The sequence below is a fragment of the Gossypium arboreum genome, chromosome 2 (genome assembly GCF_025698485.1).
Source record: "Gossypium arboreum isolate Shixiya-1 chromosome 2, ASM2569848v2, whole genome shotgun sequence".
Classification (NCBI taxonomy): Eukaryota; Viridiplantae; Streptophyta; class Magnoliopsida; order Malvales; family Malvaceae; genus Gossypium; species Gossypium arboreum.
In genome coordinates this window covers 114,311,942-114,332,169 of record NC_069071.1, presented here as the reverse complement: position 1 = coordinate 114,332,169, position 20,228 = coordinate 114,311,942, and the positions used below count along the sequence as shown (strand labels likewise).

At 32.1% G+C, this 20,228-nt stretch overlaps 2 protein-coding genes across 2 annotated transcripts; both read right to left on the bottom strand.

Moving 5' to 3' along the window:
• Positions 1-7,789: 7,789 nt before the first annotated feature.
• Positions 7,790-8,916, bottom strand: LOC108466324 (uncharacterized). The gene is made up of 2 exons (XM_017766655.2): positions 8,801-8,916; positions 7,790-8,711 (listed from the first exon to the last, which is right to left on the bottom strand). The coding sequence occupies exons 1-2, from the start codon at positions 8,896-8,898 to the stop codon at positions 8,351-8,353; spliced, it is 459 nt and encodes a 152-aa protein (XP_017622144.1). The 5' UTR covers positions 8,899-8,916; the 3' UTR covers positions 7,790-8,350.
• A 1,631-nt stretch (positions 8,917-10,547) lies between these two features.
• On the bottom strand, positions 10,548-16,151 carry LOC108466323 (uncharacterized). Its single transcript, XM_053021848.1, has 7 exons — positions 14,328-16,151; positions 13,448-13,538; positions 13,173-13,330; positions 12,529-12,580; positions 12,346-12,425; positions 12,163-12,256; positions 10,548-11,448 (listed from the first exon to the last, which is right to left on the bottom strand). Exons 1-7 carry the CDS (start codon positions 15,915-15,917, stop codon positions 10,700-10,702), a joined length of 2,814 nt encoding a protein of 937 aa, XP_052877808.1. The 5' UTR covers positions 15,918-16,151; the 3' UTR covers positions 10,548-10,699.
• Positions 16,152-20,228: the final 4,077 nt, after the last annotated feature.

Here is a 20,228-nt window from a genome sequence, read left to right as displayed (position 1 = left end):
CCTATTTCTTAGGCTAAATCCAATGTTTGGACTTTGGTGTTTATTTTTGGACTTACACTATGTGATATAACATATACAATGTTTGACTGTGTTAAAATATAATTAATATAATTACCACAAAATAAGATTTGATTATGGGTCGGACCATTTTAAAAGAGAGAGTGTGTAGGTAAAAATGTAGACCCGAAAAATAGACTTGAAAAAAATAAGGCTTAATTTCTAAACGGGCCGGATCTCATGTAAGTCTTTTTTTATCTGGACCTGACTTTGCCTAAATTTGCAAAAAAAAAAAAGTTTCTATTTGCTGCTGTTTTGTTGTCATTTCGCTATTATATTACTATTATTTTATTATTATTGTTTAGATATTATATAATTCTTGCTTTAGTGTTAATTTTGCTACTATTTTGAAGGCATTTGCTTGCTAAATTACACGTATCTTATTGTTATTGAAGTATAATTTTTTTCAATTTACTAGAAAATATTTATTTTAGTATTTTCATTGTATTTGATATATTATATTTTTAAAATTTATTTTATATAAAAATTTTAAAAGCAGGTAGGCCTAAATTTTTGCCTTAACCAGGCCATGATCAACTCTACACAAAACGTTTGATACATGTATTGTACAATCATCCTTGTAGTTAAAATTTTTGTACATTTGTCAATTAAGTTTTAGCTCAATTGGCATGGACATTGTTACCAATACAAAAGTACGTGAGTTTGATTGCGTTAAAGCACATTATCCTCCCATTTATGGGTTAGAGAGGAGTTATTGAATAGTTCTAAAAATTATGTTAAAAATAATAGATATGATCAAAATTTATAATGAAATTATTTTAAAAAATTTCGTAAATTTAATCATTTATATATATATATATATATATATATATATATGTGAAAAATAAAATAGAATAAAATAAATAAAAATAAAGAACACATAAATTTTACGTGGAAACCCTTTCGGGAAAAAAACCACGGGCAGAGGAGAAGAAAATTCACTATGTCGAAAAATTTTTTACTCAAATACAAGAGGAATAGACTATGTCTATTTATAGGCTTGCAAAGCCATATTCTAGTAGGATTGAAACACCTTATCCTAATCAATATAAAATAGATGGAGTTTAATAAGGTTTAAAACCTTATTCTAAAATAAAATAAAAGAAGTCTAGTTCTATATGGATTTTACTTTTATTTTATTTTCCATCGTATTTTATTTAAATAAGAATTTGGGTCACTTAATTCTAACAATCTCCACCTTGACACAAATTCTCAATGAACAAGTTCTTCATCGCGAACTTTCAATAAACAAGTTCTTCACCTCTTCCAAAAACCCCTTAAGGGTTTAACTTCAACAATGAACACCAACCAAGTCTAAGCAATGCTCAAACTTGGTTATAGGAAGTGACTTAGTCATCATATCTGCAGGATTTTCATGAGTGCTAATTTTGCTCACAACAATATCACCACGAGCAATAATATCACGAACAAAATGATACCGAATATCAATGTGTTTTGTTCTCTCATGAAACATTTGATCTTTTGTAAGAAAGATGGCACTGATTGTCACAAAATCATGTCTTGATTTGAAGGTCTTCATTGAGTTCACTAAATAGTCCCTTCAACCAAATAGCTTCTTTACAAGCCTCATGAATCGCCATGTACTCGGCTTGATTGGTAGACAAAGCGATCGTAGTTTGCAAAGTGGCTTTCCAACTAATTGCACAACCTCCGATTGTAAAGACGTAACTCGTGAGAGATCTTCTTCTATCAAGGTCTCCAAGAAAATCAGCATCAACATACCCTATAACTCCATCTTTAGTTCTTCCAAACTGTAAGCAAACATTAGTAGTGCCTCGTAAGTATCTTAAAATCCATTGAATCGCTTTCCGGTGTTCTTTACCGAGATTCGCCATGTATCGCTAAGCTGACCGATTGCATATGATAAATCGGGACGTGAACAAACCATAGCATACATGAGAGATCCCTGCACTAGAGTATGGAACATGTGACATGTACTCAATCTCATTATCGATTGAGGAGATAAGGCCGATGAAAGTCCGAAATAGGTCGCTAAAGGAGTACTAACGAGCTTAGCACTCTGCATATTGAACACCGCAAAGAACTTTCTCAATGTACCCCTTCCGACTTAGGTACAATTTACTTGCTTTTCTATCTCTCGAGAATCTCCATACCAAGTATCTTCTTTGCTGGTCCTAAATCTTTCATCTCAAATTCTTCACTTAGTTGGGCTTTAACCTTTCTTATCTCTCTTTTATCTTTTTGTCGCTATCAACATGTCATCAACATAAAGAAGTAGATACACAAAAGAACCATCACTTTTTTTCTTAAAGTAGACACAACTGTCAAAACTACTTCTTTTGAAATCATGAGAAGTCATAAAGGAATCAAACCTCTTGTACCCTTGTCTTGGTGATTGTTTCAAACCGTAAAGGGACTTTTTCACAAGCAAACATAGTCCTCTTTTTACGAGACTATAAAACCCTCTGATTGTTGCATGTAAATATCTTCCTCAAGTTCTCCATGCAAAATGCGGTTTTACATCTAACGCTCAAGCTCCAAATCATGCATGGCCACAATACCAAGCAAAGCTCGAATCGAACTATGCTTAACAACTGGAGAGAACACATGTGAAGTCCACTCACGGAATTTGATTGTAACCCTTTGCAACAAGCCTTGCTTTATATCCGGTTCTTCAACTCCTGAGTCCTTCTTTCTTTTAAACACCCATTTACAACGAATGCCTTTTTACCTTTAGGAAGTTTTACAAGATCCCATGTTACATTTTTGTGGAGTGATTCCATCTCCTCTTGCATAGCAAACATCCACTTTTTCGAGTCTTCACACTAATCGCCTCGAATAATTAAATGGCTCTTGATTCTCATCTATATCTTCACCACATTTAAAGCATAAGCAACTAGATCAACCTCGGCATACTTCTTTGGAGGTTTAATTTCTCTTCTTGTCCTGTTTTTGGCGATAGAGTATTGCGGTGAAGAAGCAACTCTATTCTCAATTTTGTCTTGGCTTGAGGAGTTGATTCGTATTAATCGATGCTCCACCGCTTTTGGTTTTCTTTATTGGAAGAGTCTTTAAGAGATAAGTTAGGTAGCATAGCGGTTTCATCAAAAACAACATCTCTCGCTAATCACAACTTTTCTATTTTCAGGACACCATAACTTATAGCCTTTTACACAAGCTTTATAACCAAGAAAACGCATTTAATGGATCTCGGTTCCAATTTTCCATTATCAACATGAGCATAAGCGGGACACCCAAAATCTTTAAATCGGAATAATTAGCAGGATTACGGACCATACCTCTTGTGGAGTCTTTTTCTCAATGGCAACGGATGGAGATCGGTTGATCAAAAACATGCGAGAGAGGTCGCTTACGCCCAAAATGACTTGTAAGTTGGCATTTGACAACATACATCGAACCTTCTCCATGATCGTTCGTTCATTCGTTCGCAACGCCGTTTTTTTGTGGAGTATGACGAATGTCAAATGTCTCATGATCCCTTCGACTTGCACAATCTATTAAACTCATCGAGCAGAACTCTAAGCCATTGTGCATGCGGAGGTATTTTATCTGCTTTTCCGTCTTTTTCAATCATAATTTTCCAAGACTTAAATGTGGAAAACACATCGCTTTCGCTTGGGAAGAACGCCCAAACTTTTCGGAAAAATCATCAATAAAGGTTAGCATATAATTAGCTCCACCTCTCGAAGGCACTCTGGACGGCCCCACGGATCGAATGGATATACTCCAACGTTTCCTTCGTGTTATGGATTCCTCTAGTGAATCGAACTCTCTTTGCTTCCCAAAACACAGTGCTCACAGAAATTCGGTTTGCAAATTCCTTGCCCATTAAGAAGTCCTCTTTGCTTAATTTCGCCATGCCATTCTCACTCATATGCCCTAGGCGCATATGCCAAAGTTTAGTAATATCATCATCGACAAGGAAGAGGAAGCGGCAATTGCATCACCGATATGATAGAACCACAGTAAAACATATAACTTGGCAATCTTTCTTTGCCCTTTCATCACAACAAGGACCCTTTGGAAATCTTTAAAACCCCACTTTCAATGTGTGTATCTGCACTTTTGAATCAAGAGTACTCAACGAAATTAAATTTCTTTTCAATTCGGAACATGCCGCACGTCACTAAGTGTTACGACAACTCCATCAAACATCTTAACTTTAATTGTTCCAACACTGCGATTTTACATGAAGCATTATTTCCCATCAAAATAACACCTTGAGATCATTGTTTCATAAGTTGTAAACCAATCCCGATTGGGACTCATGTGGAAGGTGCACTGAATCAAGTATCCACTCCTCGCTTACTTTAGAATCATTGATGAAGCAACTAGAAGTTCACCATCGCTGTAGTCTTCTACAATATCGACTTCACCGAATTTTTTCATTTGTTTTCCTTTTGATTCGACCTCCTTTTAATCTTATTTTGTAGCTTATAGCACTCAGATTTAATGTGCCCTTTCTTCTTGCAGAAGTTGCAAGTTTTACCTCTGTTTGAAGATTTTGATCTACCCTTAGATTTACCACGAGGATTCCGTTCATGTGTTCTACCACGATCATCATCAACATTCCGGTCTTGTCTCCCACGAACAATGAGACCCTCTCCCTGAGAGTTGGGTTTAACCACAAGATGCTTCATCTTATCATACAAGGTTAAAGAATCATAAACCTCATCAAGCGTGAGAGACTCGCGGCTATATAAAATCGTGTCTCTAAAGGTTGAATAAGACGGGCAACGAACAAAGTAGAATCAACCCTAGATCTTCCTTATCATCTTGAACCTCCATGGCCTCCAAGTTTGAGAGAATTTCTTTAAACACATTAAGTGTTCGTGTCTGACGCACCTTCCTCCAAACGATGAGCATAAAGACGCTGCTTCATATGCAACTTGCTTGTTAGAGTTTTCGACATACATATTTGTTCTAGCCTCTTCTATAATGCGTGGCAGTTTTCTCTTTCATCACATCCCGCAAAATTTCGTTGGACAAATGCAGATGTAATTGTGTTAATGCCTTTCGATCCTTACGCTTCTTCTCTTCATCTGTTAATGTCGAAGGCATCTTATCTATCCTAGCAGGGCATCCTCTAGATCCATCGTGCAAGAAGCGCTTGCATCTTAATTTGCCACAACGCAAATCGGTGTTGCGATCCAACAGTGAATTTCATACTTCAAAGACGCCATTACCGTGATCGAGATGAATAACCGGAAGCTCGATACCAATTTGTGAAAAATAAAATAGAATAAAATAAATAAAAATAAAGAACACATAAATTTTACGTGAAACCCTTTCGGAAAAAAACCACGCAGGAGGAGAAGAAAATTCACTATGTCGAAAAAATTTTTACTCAAATACAAGAGGAATAGACTATGTCTATTTATAGGCTTGCAAAGCCATATTCTAGTAGGATTGAAACACCTTATCTAATCAATATAAAATAGATGGAGTTTAATAAGGTTTAAAACCTTATTCTAAAATAAAATAAAAGAAGTCTAGTTCTATATGGATTTTACTTTTATTTTATTTTCCATCGTATTTTATTTAAATAAGAATTTGGGTCACTTAATTCTAACAATATATATGAAATGGCAAATTGAATGCTTGTTTTTGTTATTTAATGCTATTCAAGGTGATTCACATGCTTATATCATCACAGTTGTATGTAGGTACTTTAGTTGACAGAATTAAAGCCACAAAAGTAGTGCGCACATTGTTGTGTAAGAAAGCATATCATCTTCGGTTTATTGCGCTTTATGAGACTTGTTTATGAGTATGATCATTTATCGGGTTGGACAAGTTTACTCGATTTAAATTGAATTTGAGTAAAGATTTTTAAATTTAAATTTAAATTAAAATATATTTTTGTTTAATTTAATTATTAAAATACATAAATGTTAATATAAAAATTATATTTTTAAATAGTAAAATAGTTTAGATTAAAATAAATTTAAATTTAAAAGATATTTTTAATTCAATTATATCCGATTGATAAATACCTCTATTTCAATACTTTTTCATCAAGAAATTCATTTAAGATGTGTGAATTGGAATCACTTTTTTTATTAAAATTTTTAGGTTGAGCAGTTAGGATAACACAAAGTGATTTGTTAACATATTATGTTATAATAAACGTTGATAATGGCGGTAAAACGATTATAAAGCAATAAGAAAAGAAAATAAGCACATGCAGATTTTATGTGAAAAACCCTTTCGGAAAAAATCACGGCCAGAGGAGAAAAAATTCACTAATGTTGAAAAACAAATGGTACAAGAGGTGTTTTGACTACATTTATTTAAGTGTTGAAGAACTTTGTTCCAATGAAAGTCAAATAGAAGAAGAATAATTCTATATGGATTCAACTTGTGTTGTATGGTCCGTATAGCAGAGGTGCCTCAGTCCAGTTTTATGCTTTGGCCCTTCACCCCCACAAATCTCTTTATTTTACTACTGTATATTTATTTTTTCAACGAATGAGGGATTTGCGTCACACAATAATGATACGATGGTTGCTTATTTATTATTAAATTCAAATTGCAATAACTATTATCAACCATTTCTTCTTCTTAACATCAGCAGCAAGTCACTGATGCTCAAGCAAAAAACTGCCAACTTTCCTATATCTGTTTTAAGCTCTTTTTATCTTTAATGGAGTTTTAAGCTTAATAATATGGAATTATTATATAATTCAAATCAATCATCATTCACATATATTAAAAATTTTGAAGGAAAAATATAAGGATTCAATTTTTATTGTGTCGGAAAAATTAATTTTAAAACTAAATTCATTAAATTGAACTGTCTATAATTTTTAATTGAGTAGGTACGAAGCAAGCACTGAACTAATTAGAGCTATTCGAGGAGTTAGAATCACGAAAATTATGAGTCAAATACTAGATTAAAAACATAATTAATTAATAATTAAATATATCAATTAAGTTAGTATAAATGAATAGACAATTGATTAGAAATTTTATAAGTTCTTAAATAAGCTAGTAACCAAGTCGTTGGAAATAAATATTCCACAATTAATATTATGGTAGTGGAATTCCATGGTTTTCTCCACCAGTATTCATTAATCAACATTAGAAAACATGATTAGTGATAGATTAATGATTTATTAACTTAATTAAATCACTAATTATATATATATATATATATATATATACATCTCCCTTTAGTGGGAAAGAGAGAATGAACATTAGTTTTCGTTCTCTTCCTCTCCAATCCGTAGCAAAATAAAGAAATAGAAGAAGATTTTTGTTATGATACTTGTTATTATCAGTCTAAAACCTAAATGAGTTCGGGTCAGATGTCATCAAGCTCGCATGATAATAGTAGACTAAACTTGCATAAGGATTTGTATTCATAGTAGGGGTACCTATATTATCCTGTAAAATCACACGTAAAATCGCGTATAGGATTTACATAAACACGTTTTAAGTCTAGAGTAGGATACTTGTTGATATGCATGAAACCTACCTAGAACGTCATATTAATGAACAATACCTATATCATATAAATAAAGAAACATCACCATCTAAAAAGGACATAAATAAATATTCAACAACTTTCATTTTGCATTCGATACAAATTAATCGACCTCGATGACTTTTATGGAATTTTGATCATCTAAGATTAAGAATTCATGCTCATGTGTTACATTTCTTAATTGTTGAGTTTTAATCAAGTTGCCATTAATGAAATCGATGAAATTAAATTTCAAAGAGATTGATTCATGAATAATGAGCTATTATAATTCGTTTCAATTATTAGTTCGATGAATGTTTAGTTGACATATATGCTAAAAATAATAGCAAGTTTCTAGCCATTGGAAGCCTGCTTTAAATTAGGCCTGAGTAGCCCATTAAAGCAAGATCAAGAGTGAATCACTGATGGTCTAATTCTTCCCCCAGCCCTTGTATTCTTCAAACTTTTGAAATTTAGTCTAATTTTAATTTCATGAATTCAATCCATTACTTGTTTGACTTAAAAACTAAAGTCCAATTCACAACCTTGTTAATGTTAAATTCATGAAATTAAAAGTAGACTAAATTTCAAAAGTTTAAAGAACACAAGGGCTGGAGGAAGAATTAAACCATAACTGATCCTAATACTTGTGGATTTTGGTTTCCTAAGATTCAAAAATGGTTAACTGCGAAAGCAAGAAGAACAGTGAAAGAGAAAATGAGGAACCTTACCTTTTGATCAAATCTAGCGCGCGAATTTCTTCACCAATTTTCAATGAACTAACGAACCTCAGCTGAATCTTTTTTTTGGATTTCCAGATCTTCAATGTTCGAATTTTTTCAACGCCGTTTTTTTTCCCACACGCTGAAACGGAGAACCGATCTCTTCATCTCCATCACTGCCATCCCGGAGCACATCGAAATCATCGTTAAGATCAATGGCTTTGTTTCTCCAGCTGCCTCCGTTAGAGTTCCTCGAATCCTCTTCCACGAACACCTTAAGTTCATCAACAGGCCACTCAAATCCTTTAAATTTCGTCTCCAATTTTACCTTCTTTGAGCGGCTTATCTTGGACGAGATCGCTGCTAGAATGACCGGATCTAAATAATCTTCCAGCCTTTTTTTAACTGTTCTTCCGCTCTGTTTCGAATTCACTTTCAATGCCAAAGAGTTTGAACCTTCCCTGCAAAAAAAGAAGAAGGAAATTTTGCAATTAAATCAAACGGGAAATTCAAAGCCGCTTTGGATAAGCAGAGAGGTAAGAGAAAGTACGGCGGAGAATGAAGCGAGGCAGGGCGGAGGAGGCGCTTTTGGATATCTTCTACGGTGGCGAGAGGACTGGAATCTTCAAGCCTTATGTTCTCTGTCATACTTTCGCGCCTTAAATTCAAACCAGTTAATCGGTTACAAATACTTAAGCTTTTCTAAGTTGCATCAGGTTTATAATTTTGGTTAAAATATGGTACAAGTCCCTGTATTTTTTTTACATTTAAAATTTAACCTCTCTACTTTTATTTGCAAGAATTTAATACATTTATTTTTAGATTTTAAAATTTAGGTTTAATCGTTAACACTGTTAAAACTCTTCTATTAAATTCGCTAACATGACATTTTAAAAAATAAAAAATTATTCGGTAGTCATATAATAAAAATGACATTGTAATAAACACGGATTTAATGGAAGAATTTTAACGATATTAACAATTGGACTTACATTTTATTTTTGAAAAGAGAAGGACTAAATTTCAAATGTAAAAAATTACAAAAATTTGGAGTATATTTTAACCTTTTATACATAATCTAATTTATATTATATGCAAATTAAATATGTAATTCAATGATATTCGTTGTTTATGTTTAAAATTTTATCAGAAAATTAATAATTATAAAAATATATTTTACAATGAAAAATATAATATGGACAAAAATGGGTTTTGGATTAATCGTTACAAATAGAAGTAACTTTTTAGACAATATTTAATAGTTATATTTCGCGTTGAGCTGAACTAAATCAACTATATTATATATTGGTGACATACATGACTCAACCAGCCTAACTCAACTCACAGACACCATTATGATAAAATAGAGGTGTTTAAGTTCGATTTGCCCGGTCTGACTCACTTTGGGCCAAATTTGTGTGTAGATTTTTCAACATTGGGTCAATCGACTTGACCCATTATATTATTTAAAAATAATATAGTCTATGAGGTTTTAGTTTAGTGACAAAGTTGAAACTTTGAGAACTTTGAAATTTCAAGTTTGATTACATTATGTGTAGATCATGTACGAGTTATCGCTACAGATTTATTTTAGTTTGTGAACCTTGTATAAGTATATTTTGAATATTAATCTAATTTTAATTTGTAATGTTAATTTTAATTATAGTTATTAAATGTATTAATTGTGATTGATTTTACTTGTAATTTCTTTAAATAAAAAATTATTACAAACGACGATAAAACTACAATGGAGACCTTACGTTTGAAGTCCGTTCTACTCCGTCTATTTAAAAAATAGGTAAAATGAGTCATTATACGTTAGACCAAAGAGAAAACCGGTCCTTCTGACAAAAGTTTCATCAATTTCTATTATTAAGTGATGATGCATTACTATCTAGTTGCTTGAATTAGTTCCTCCATGTTAAAAATTCCAGCCATTTCAGTTTCTATTAAAAATTCCATCAATTTCTTCCGTTAAAATTTCATCCATTTTGCTTGAATAAGTCTTCATTGTCAACCTGAGGTACATGTGGCACGCCAAGTGTCATTGTATAATTGCTCCATCAGTCACGTAAGCACTTAATAATAAAAATGGTTGGAATTTTTTTCCAAAAAGACCGGTATGCTCTTTGATTTAACAAACAATGATAAAATTACTCTTTTGTTTTTAATAAAAGAGGCAAAATGCAATCTAGTCCAAACTCTATGGTATTTTTACATGCAAACAGAATTTTTTTTTTGAAATTCAATTAGATGAAGCAATTAATCACAAAAAGGGTTTGATTAATTTCTTTTAAAAGATTAAAATTTACATTAAAAAATTCAATTTTGCAATGTAATTCAATTCTCTGTCATGCAAAAAAAAAATTGTTAGATTAAAATAAAACAAAAATAAAAATAAAAAAGCAAATTTGTTTTTCGATGCTTTGATATATATGATTATAAAATTTTAGAGGCGACTAACTCTACGTGGTAACCCGAAATTTTGGTAAATCCTTATTTCGCCACTCAAAGTGGCCGTCACAATTACTAGTCCCCAAGCTGCCGCATTGTGTCCGTGACCGCTGACATTGAACCACGACCAAGGCGACGATCCTATGAAAGAAGATATCGATGGTGAATCACCGTATCTTATTGAACCCGAACCCTGGTTCGAACCTGAAGAGTTCAAGTTACTGGCACCGGAAAGAGTGGAAGACCTTGACATCGATGATGTTGATGATGATGAATCATCATTTGAGACCGAACTACTTCGACTTGAAGCCGAAGCAGTGGAAGACCTCGACATCGAATCGGCCATCTCACCTTCTTCGTCAGTTATAATTTTGCCTAGATGGTGGTTGCTCTTCTTTTTCGGAAGTGGCGGTAAGGGCAAAATTTTCTTGTTGTGATCATTTTTAGTCGGGGATTCGCCGTTGGGAACTTGTAAACTTTTGGAGTTCCGTTTCAAATGCGATGATCCTGTCATTGACAGGGGCTCGCTTTTGATAGTGCCTGGCCATGGGATTGCTACCGAAACGTCTTTGCATGGGAAATATTCGTGGCCTCGTGCGGTGATCACCGATCGTTTTCCGGTGCCGGTGTTCCGAGGCTCTTCGGTTCTCCATATGAAAACCTGAGAATCTTCACTTGCACTGACCACATATGTTCCGTCGGATGTAAACGTAGCTGCAATTTGACTGTTTGTATTTTTGAACCCTGATCACAAAGAGAAAGTATTATCGACCTGAATAAACTTGTTGAACTATGTTACTTGGAGTTGGGCATACGCCTGACATGGAAAAAATTTAGGTTCTAACAAAAATCAAATCAGTTGGATTTTCAATTTTCGATTTTTCGATTTAGCTGGTTGAATTAACTAGTTTGATCCTATGTTTACAACCATGGTAAGTATAATTAACCAAAATAAACTCGTAGAACTCCGTTTACTTAGAGTCGAATATGTATTCAATATAAGGATAACAACAGAGCAACATGGGAGTGAGTACACAGTAAGTATCTTGACAAAATAAACCTATATGAAGTATATCAATAAGAACTTCGTAGTGCGGATTTTGTTACCTTCGTCCAACATTGGTGAATGTTTTTAGAATCAAATTGGTGGTTGATGATACCATTCGCTCTCAATCTAATCAGACAATTTAATTTAAATCTAATAAATTATTAATTAATTATAAATTTTAAAAAAATATAAAATTTACCACTAGTTTAATCCTTTTTTTAGCTTGATTTATATTAAATAATAATTCACAGATCAATAAATTTATTTTTTATCTCTCATTAAACTAAATACTCAGACTTATCTTATCCAATTAAGAAAAGATTAACATTAAGTTGCATCATATTTTCATACCCATATTCGTATGCAACATTGAATACAAATTTTAAACACAATAAATAGTCATGGAGTACCTTTAAATTTATAAAAGACTTCGGGACCATCCAAAACTCGTATTCGGGAATCGGCAGAAGTGATAAGTAATTCGGTTGGATTAATCGGACAATACTATTTGATATTAAAAACAATTATAAACCGTGAATGCATCAAATATAAATTTAAAAAAAATAAAGGTTGAAGGTAAGGAATGAAATTACTTGAAAACCAGTGATCTTTTTAGTATTGTCTTTCTTCTTGTTTTGACTGGTGATCTGATCTAATTGAGTTAATCTGCAATCTAAATCATCAATTTATTTAATGATGAGAAAAATAAAATTTAATTTCAATTAAAAGCTATTTATGAATATATGGATTAAAAAGAAAATCAGAGCAAACCATACCCTCAGTACTGTATAGTCGACAATTGCCTTTATGTGTACCAATTATGGCACCCTTCATTAATGAAAAACATATTCATAGTTTAGAATTTGAATATATTACAAAATCTCAATTTCATACATATATTGTACATAAGAGGTCCCTCTATTATAGGGATGGAATATATTAGCCCTTGTGCTATTAAAAATAATTAAATAAGATCAAATTGAAATAGAGTTAATATTTACTGTTTAAAAATAAAACCGAATGAACATGCAATTGGAAAAATAATTTTCAAAATAATTTTTATGCAGTAAATGTTAACTTTGTTACAAGTTAGACTTATTTGATTTTTTAAAATTGTATAAAGACTAAACTAATCCATTTAATAATAGAATAATTTAATCTAGTCCCTATAAGGACCTCCAAAGTAGTTTAACTATTTTTAATATTATGATATTAAGTAACTACTTAGCCCAAAAGATTATATATGGAATGAGCTCAAGTTCAAGTATATAAATTTTTATGTTGAGTTGAACATCAACTTAAATAATAGTATTTGATCGAGTTAAAGTTAAATTTTAAATAATAAATTTCAAATCGAACTCGAGCTCAAATATCTCAATTAAGGTCTGAGTATAGAAATTTTAAGAAAATTGAAAAATACCTGACCATCAGGAGTGTAACAGACAGCAGTAACCATTTCATTAATGTCAGTCCAATCAACAACTTGCCTCTTTGGTATGTTCCAAATCCTAACTTTTGTATCAAGTGACCCACTTATGAAATGATCGTCATCCATTGGATTGAAATGTATGCATGTTACTGCCAAATTAAATTAAATTAAATTAAATTAAAAGGGACTGATTTGTAATTTGATAAAAAAGGGATTGATTTGTAATTTGATAAACTTTGAAGTTAAAAAAAATGAAATTATCTTACCATAATCATTGTGGGCAAATAATTTTAGGCAGCTCTTGGTATCCAAATCCCATAACCTTACGGTTTTGTCCATAGAAGACGAAAGCAATTGCTGCAAAATAATGAAATATCAATAGAAATATTAAACTCGAAAAATGAGATTCGATTTTTTGAAATATTACTAAATCTGAAATAAAAATATTATATTAAAAAAATTAAAAAATAATATGAATGGAACTAGACTGGCTTAGGTTAGTTATTATAAATAGAGATGATTTGGACAAAATTTGAAAACTTGATTGGATTAAGCTTGAGAATACAGTAAGCAAAAATCGGCTTTATTGACTTAACCAACCAAATCGACTTATGTTTAGGTGATTCAATTATATTGGTTAAGAACTAAACAATTAGTTAAAGTATGAAATTGACCGGTTAAATAGATTTTTTTTTAATTTTTTAATCGAAGAGATCAATTACTCTCTTGTATTTGCTTGTAACTTAAATAAAACCCGACCAGACCTAACGCATATATATATATATATATATATATATATATATATATATATGCATGTTACAAAACATGATAAAAGTATCATGAAGATATTTGTATTAGGAGATAAATTACATTTTGTCCCTTTACTTTATTTACGTTATATCAAAGAGTAAATTAATTTTCTATTAAAATTATATTTATTTCTACTATTAAAATTTGATCTTTATCCGTTAATATAATGTACACATGGTATGTCACGTGTCACTATATGATTATTTCGTCAACCAAATCAATTTTTAATTGTACGAATAGTTAAAATTTTTAACAGAAAAAATTAATTTATATTTTGATATAACCTATACGAATAGAAAATTTTAGATGCTTAATTAAGAATGGTTAGAATCATACCTGGGATCGAGACCAAGACAAGTCCAAAACATCATCCAAATGTCCTTTGAAAGAACAGATCGGCTTATCCGACAATGAAAACACAGTTTCCGGCACATGAACATAGTTAGGAAGTTGATTCCCTTTTTTACTACTCGACGATCCTTTTCCTTTCTTCTTTTTATCTTCCGGGGATGAACACGCTTCATTTATCGGCGTCACTTCACATTCTTGTACTTCCCATACATATATCATCGTATCTTCACCGGCGCTAGCCAAAAACCTGGCGTTGGTACTGAATTTTATACACCAAATCGACCCTTCATGAGCTTGAATCTCTTGGCATAAATGTAAAGCACTCAATTCCTTATACGATTTCCCCGTTTGTCGAACTTTCACCCATTGATTATTATTACTATTTCCGTTGTTCTTCTTTTGATCGATATTAAATAAATTTTGTTCCTTTTCTTTTTCACCTCTCAACGTCATCGAAGTTGCCACCCCTTTGATGCTTTTCAACACGGCGGCGCCGCGCTTTTTGCTTACTTTCAAGCTCTTTGAAAAATAAGAGTTGAGTTTCCGGTCGCTGCCGTGTTGGTTCGTTACCATGCGGTTAACATTTTCATCACGGCTCATTAAATCTTTAACCACCGGCGAATACCCTACCGATTTCTCGAATTCATCCATTGTTAATTGTTTACCCGTTTGGATATCGCTCAACTTGTTCCACATTCCGTCTTGATCGAACTCGTTGACGATAAATTCTTTCCCGTTATCCAAATTCTTGATTAAGAAAAATGCTTCAAAGTTGTTGTCCGAAAAAGCAGACGTTAAACCGTCGTTTTGCTTCGTCGAAGCATTGTTATTGTTGTTGTTGTTGCTACCACTACTCGCCACGGAGGTAGCATCTTTAGGTGAAGCTTTCTTAGCGGTTGCTTCTTTGTTAGGATGCGATTGTGCTCTGGGTGTTGACATTAATGACGAAGTTCTCCTCAAGCTTTGTTTCGATACCGAACCGAGCAACTGTTGTTTTCGTTTCTTTTCGATCGAAAGCAGCTCCATTTCGCCGTCGGATCGAGATCCGCCCACCGACGCAGAACGTGGCTTGCTTTCTTTCGAACCATCTTTCTTGTTTTTCTCATCTTTAGAATCAGTTGTAACTGTAGTTGTAACTTTGGGTGGTGGTGGTGGTGGTGGTAGTGTCGTCCCAACCGAACCATTAAGTACCTCATTGGTATCTAAATGTTTGAAGCTTAAAAGCTCTTTGTTAGCGGATAAGCCCATCCCTTGAAATAATTGTTGTCTACGGTGCTTTATGGACCCGGGCGATGACTTCCATATATCGTAATTAGGCGACATTGGTGGCATTATTGATGGTGCCACTCTTGGCGGTGCGACTGTCGCCACCTCCGTTGCACGATGAATGGGTGAGCCATTGGACGAGAACGAAAGTCGACAATCATCGAAATCATCGCTATCTTCATCGGTCAAGTCTCGAGGCACGGCGGAGGATACTCTATTACTAGGTTCAAAGAACTCATCATCATCGTCACCTAGGCCATCCCAATTCATGGTCATGGTTTTTCTTCGCTCTAATTTGCGAGGCTCCATTTTGGGTCATTTGATAATAATAAAAAAAAAACAAAGATAATTTCTTTTTTCAACGACAATAACAACAAAAAGGAAAAAAAAAGTTATCACTTTTGAGGTTGAAACATAGGTTTTTGATTCAACAATTCTTTGTTTTTGTTTTTTTTCCTTTCGTTTCTTTTGTTTTCTTGGGAAAGTGTTTGGGAAGAAAATTGGAAGGAAAATTGAAGGATGGAAGAGAGGAAAAGAAGGGAAATTATCGTTAATGAAAAGTAAATTGACCGTCAAATAGGGTCGTTTAGTTTTGACATTGTTAATGTTGGTTTAATTTTGTCTTTGGTCCTTGTATCTTTTTAATTTTTATAATTTAATTCTTTTACTTTGGTTTAAAAATTAAAGTCTTATTGATAATACATATACAAATTTAAATAAAATCGATTAATAGTGTTATTAATTAGATTCTTTTATACTAACAAGTACTGAGTGTCGTGATAAGATACATTACACTTTTAAAAGAAGGCAACATTGTTAGGAAAAGTGACCACGAATCTTGATTATGGACTATAAAACAGACATGAAGAATTAAAAAAATAGATTCTTTTATACAATGCCTAAACTACTCATGACCCCTATTCCCTGGAGTCGATTCAATTAGACTTTAATTTTTTAATAATATAGGGATTGAGGATATAATTAGACCTTTTAAATATATTATATATCGGTTTGCTTGATTGTGCTACCCATGATTTCGCCACATATATTTTCTAGCTTACATCATTTGTATATAGATATGAAAAGATCATGGACTCCCACTTACCTTGTGTGATTTGGTCAATTCAAACTCTATTGCTTTTCTCTTTCTTTTTCCCATTATTTTAAACTTATAATCAACACAAGATCTTAATTAATTTGTCGTATTTTGTAGGCCTACTAAAGGGATAAACACTTATTACGAATTTTAAAACTGCTTCATACCTAAGATAAAAATTAAACCCTTAACAAGTGATTAAGATAAAGAAAACTCTTACTATTTTACCTAACTCTCGTAATTATTTTTTTCATTTAAAATATGTATGATCAAATCAAGATTGATTTTATTAATTTGGGTTTGATTAAGGGTTGAGGTTTTTTTATATTGATTGACCCAAAAAAGGGGGTTGGGATTGGTAGGCCATAATGGAAAGGGCATTGGAAGTGAAATTTAGAAAAGAATCATTAGGCTTTTTATTATTATTTAATGTATAGACTTTTGGGTTTGAGTTGAAAAATGGAGAAAATGATTTTGTAATTGTAATTAGGTATAGTTTTGGAGAACCAACTTTTGAAGATTTAGATTTTTAGATGTAATGGATTGAAGTTGATTAAGATGCATAATATTTTTCTTCAGATAAATGTAAATTGGGTGTAGCATTTACACGCATACGGTATGGAATAGAGGTGATTGTGTAAGGATAAGGACTCAATAGAATTTTAAGCTTATCTTTTAGTTTTTAGATCGGTTTAATTTGAAAAATGGATTTAAAATTTTATCTCAGCCCGTTTTAAATAAAAATATTAAAACTCGAGCTCAATTGACCTTGTTAAAATTTTTTATATTCTTATTTTTATATAAAACAAATTTAAAAATATAATATACATCAAATACACTAAAAATATTAAAATAAATGTTTTCTAACAAATTGAAAATAAATTTTAAAAATTATTTATACTTAAATAACAGTAAGATGGGTTCAACTTAGCAAGCAAATACCTTTAAAATAATAGCAAAATTAACAATAAAATAAGAATTACACAATATCAAAAAAATAGTAGCAATATAATAACAAAATGACACCAAAACAACAGTATTTTATTTGCAAATTCGGGCTGGGCCGAGTCCGGGTAAAAAAAGTTTACCCGAGGCTCAACTCGTTTAGAAATTGGGCATCATTTTTTTGCCCAAGTCTATTTTTCGGGCTTATATTTTTGTCCAAATCCTCTTATCTTTCGGGCGGACACCCGGCCCAATCCATGATCAAATCTAGTATGGATACATCTACATTATACACCGCGCTAGATCTAAAAGGAACTATCCAAATAGAGGTTTACCTCCTGCTCTTCAAAGTTTCAACTTGAATGGATTTTATGAGTGAACAAGCTGACTCTTAACCATCAAGCAAAATACGAGAGTTCAATATAATTAATTAAAAGAATTAAAGATTTTTATATTTTGGGAGATTTGAAATAGTTTCAAAAATATATAAAAATATATAGAAATTCATGAATACATTTTAAAAATTAAATTAAACTTTTAACCTACACATATTGAAATTTGAATTGAATTTATCCGAATTTATTATATGAATAAAATTAAAACTTACATTCAACTAAATCTATAAAGTAAATATGAAAGATAGTAACTTTAGTATATATTAGACCTGTTCATGGGTCGGGTATTCGCCTAGGCCTAAAGGTCTACCCAAAATTTGGGAGGGTTTGGACAAAAATATTAAATCCGAAAATGGGCTTGGGCAAAAAACATTTAAGGCCTAAGCCTGACCCAACCCGCCCTTTTAAGTTATAATACTTTATATTATATTATTTTTATATATTATGTAATTTATAACACATTAAAAAAATAAACATATACGAAATATATACTACTCTAATGTAAACATTAAAATAAAGTTAAAATGAATATATGAAAATTTTCAATAAATAAAATTGCATAAAATTATTAATTGCTAAAATAATATAATATAAATTTTAAAAAATAAAAATAATATAAGCGAGCTTAAAATAGGCTTGGGTTAGTCTTTTGTAAATATGGACGGATTTGGGTAAAATTTTAGCCCAGATTTCAGGCCGAGTTAAGCTGAAGCAAGCATAAAATATATTAATATTATACTTAAACTCGACCCGACCCATAACCACCTCTACTATATATATATATATATATAGATACCAATATCATTTTTCTTGGTTTGAAATTCATGCTTCTTAATTCTTCTTTCCCCATACATTGAACTATACAATAACATCAAATCATAAAGTTTTGCTTATACCCAATTCCACCATCATGATGATGATGATGATTTTCTTGAAAATAAAACAAGAAAATTAATTCCCAAAACAATAACCATGATCATCTTATAAATGTTCTTACCATATATGGATAAACAAAAAACAAAAAATCATTGATTATAATCTTCTTTACGAGCTTTCTTGACCTTGCGGTGTATATCAGCAAGAACATCACTAGGAAACAAAGACTCCACCTCTTTGGCAAAGTCGATTTTCAGCAGGTTCCTATCACCACCTGATGATGGCGGCGATGATGGTTTCCTTTTTTTTGATGAGAGTGGCTTTGGTTTCCTTGGTGCTGGTGGACATTGTTTCATCACTGGGATTTTATGATCCAATGATGTTGGAGTCTTAAACCCATCATCATCACCATCATCATTTGCTTTCAATTCTCCCAATGATATAATCTTCTTCTTCTTGTCTTGAAACTCCAACGAGTTCCTTTCGTCTTCGTCTTCATCTTCATCATCATTTGCCTTCAATTCTCCCGATGATATCATCATCATCTTCTTCTTCTTCTTCTTCTTCTTCTTGTCGTTTTGAAACTCCAATGAGCTGGTCCTTTCAGCTTCATCATCATCTTTAACGACGACAAGCTTTGAACTTGACATTTGGGTTTTGTTTTTTGCTTTGTTTTTTTGGATATAGAGATTAAAAGCAAAAGAGTGGTGGAATGTAATCATCAAATCACTGTCTTTTTTTCTACATTTTTGGTGAGGGCTTTGAGATAGTTTATAGATCTTTGTGCATTGGATCCTTGAAAAAGCCTATCATAATATTTTTTCACCAACTACCCTCTTTGAGGCTTTGATGTTATGCATGTGCACGTGGTTTGCTATGCATTGGGGGATAATGGGTAGTTTTCATATGATTTTCAAACCACTTCCAATGAAATATTATATTATTAGGGTTAATTCGATTGAAAGTCCTCAAATTATGGGTCAGATTTTGAAATGGTTTCAAATTTTAAAATGTTTTAATTAAGTCCTTAAAGTAGTAATATGATGTTAATGAGATTTTTTTCAGTAGTCTAATTACTAGCTTGAACATTAAATGGTAGCTCAAATCTAATTAAGAGCATATTTATGTCTTAGTCCACCAGTGAATAGGGCACCCCATGGTTAGGCCACTCCAAATGTAGTTAGAGCAAAATCCGATTCGATTCGAAAAACTCAATAAAAATTTCAAATTTTGAATTAAGTAGTTCAAGTTATTTGAGTTAATCAAATTATTCGGATTAACTCGAATAAAAAATTAAGTTTTTCAATT

Excerpts from the sequence above, each read along its gene's own strand:
- LOC108466324 (XM_017766655.2), bottom strand. The coding sequence starts at position 8,898 with ATGACAGAGAACATAAGGCTTGAAGATTCCAGTCCTCTCGCCACCGTA. Across the intron at positions 8,712-8,800 it reads GCCTCGCTTCATTCTCCGCC|GGAAGGTTCAAACTCTTTGG; the intron begins GTACTTTCTCTT and ends CTTTTTTTGCAG.
- LOC108466323 (XM_053021848.1), bottom strand. The coding sequence starts at position 15,917 with ATGGAGCCTCGCAAATTAGAGCGAAGAAAAACCATGACCATGAATTGG. Across the intron at positions 13,539-14,327 it reads TGTCTTGGTCTCGATCCCAG|CAATTGCTTTCGTCTTCTAT; the intron begins GTATGATTCTAA and ends ATTATTTTGCAG. Across the intron at positions 12,426-12,528 it reads TCGACTATACAGTACTGAGG|ATTGCAGATTAACTCAATTA; the intron begins GTATGGTTTGCT and ends TTGATGATTTAG.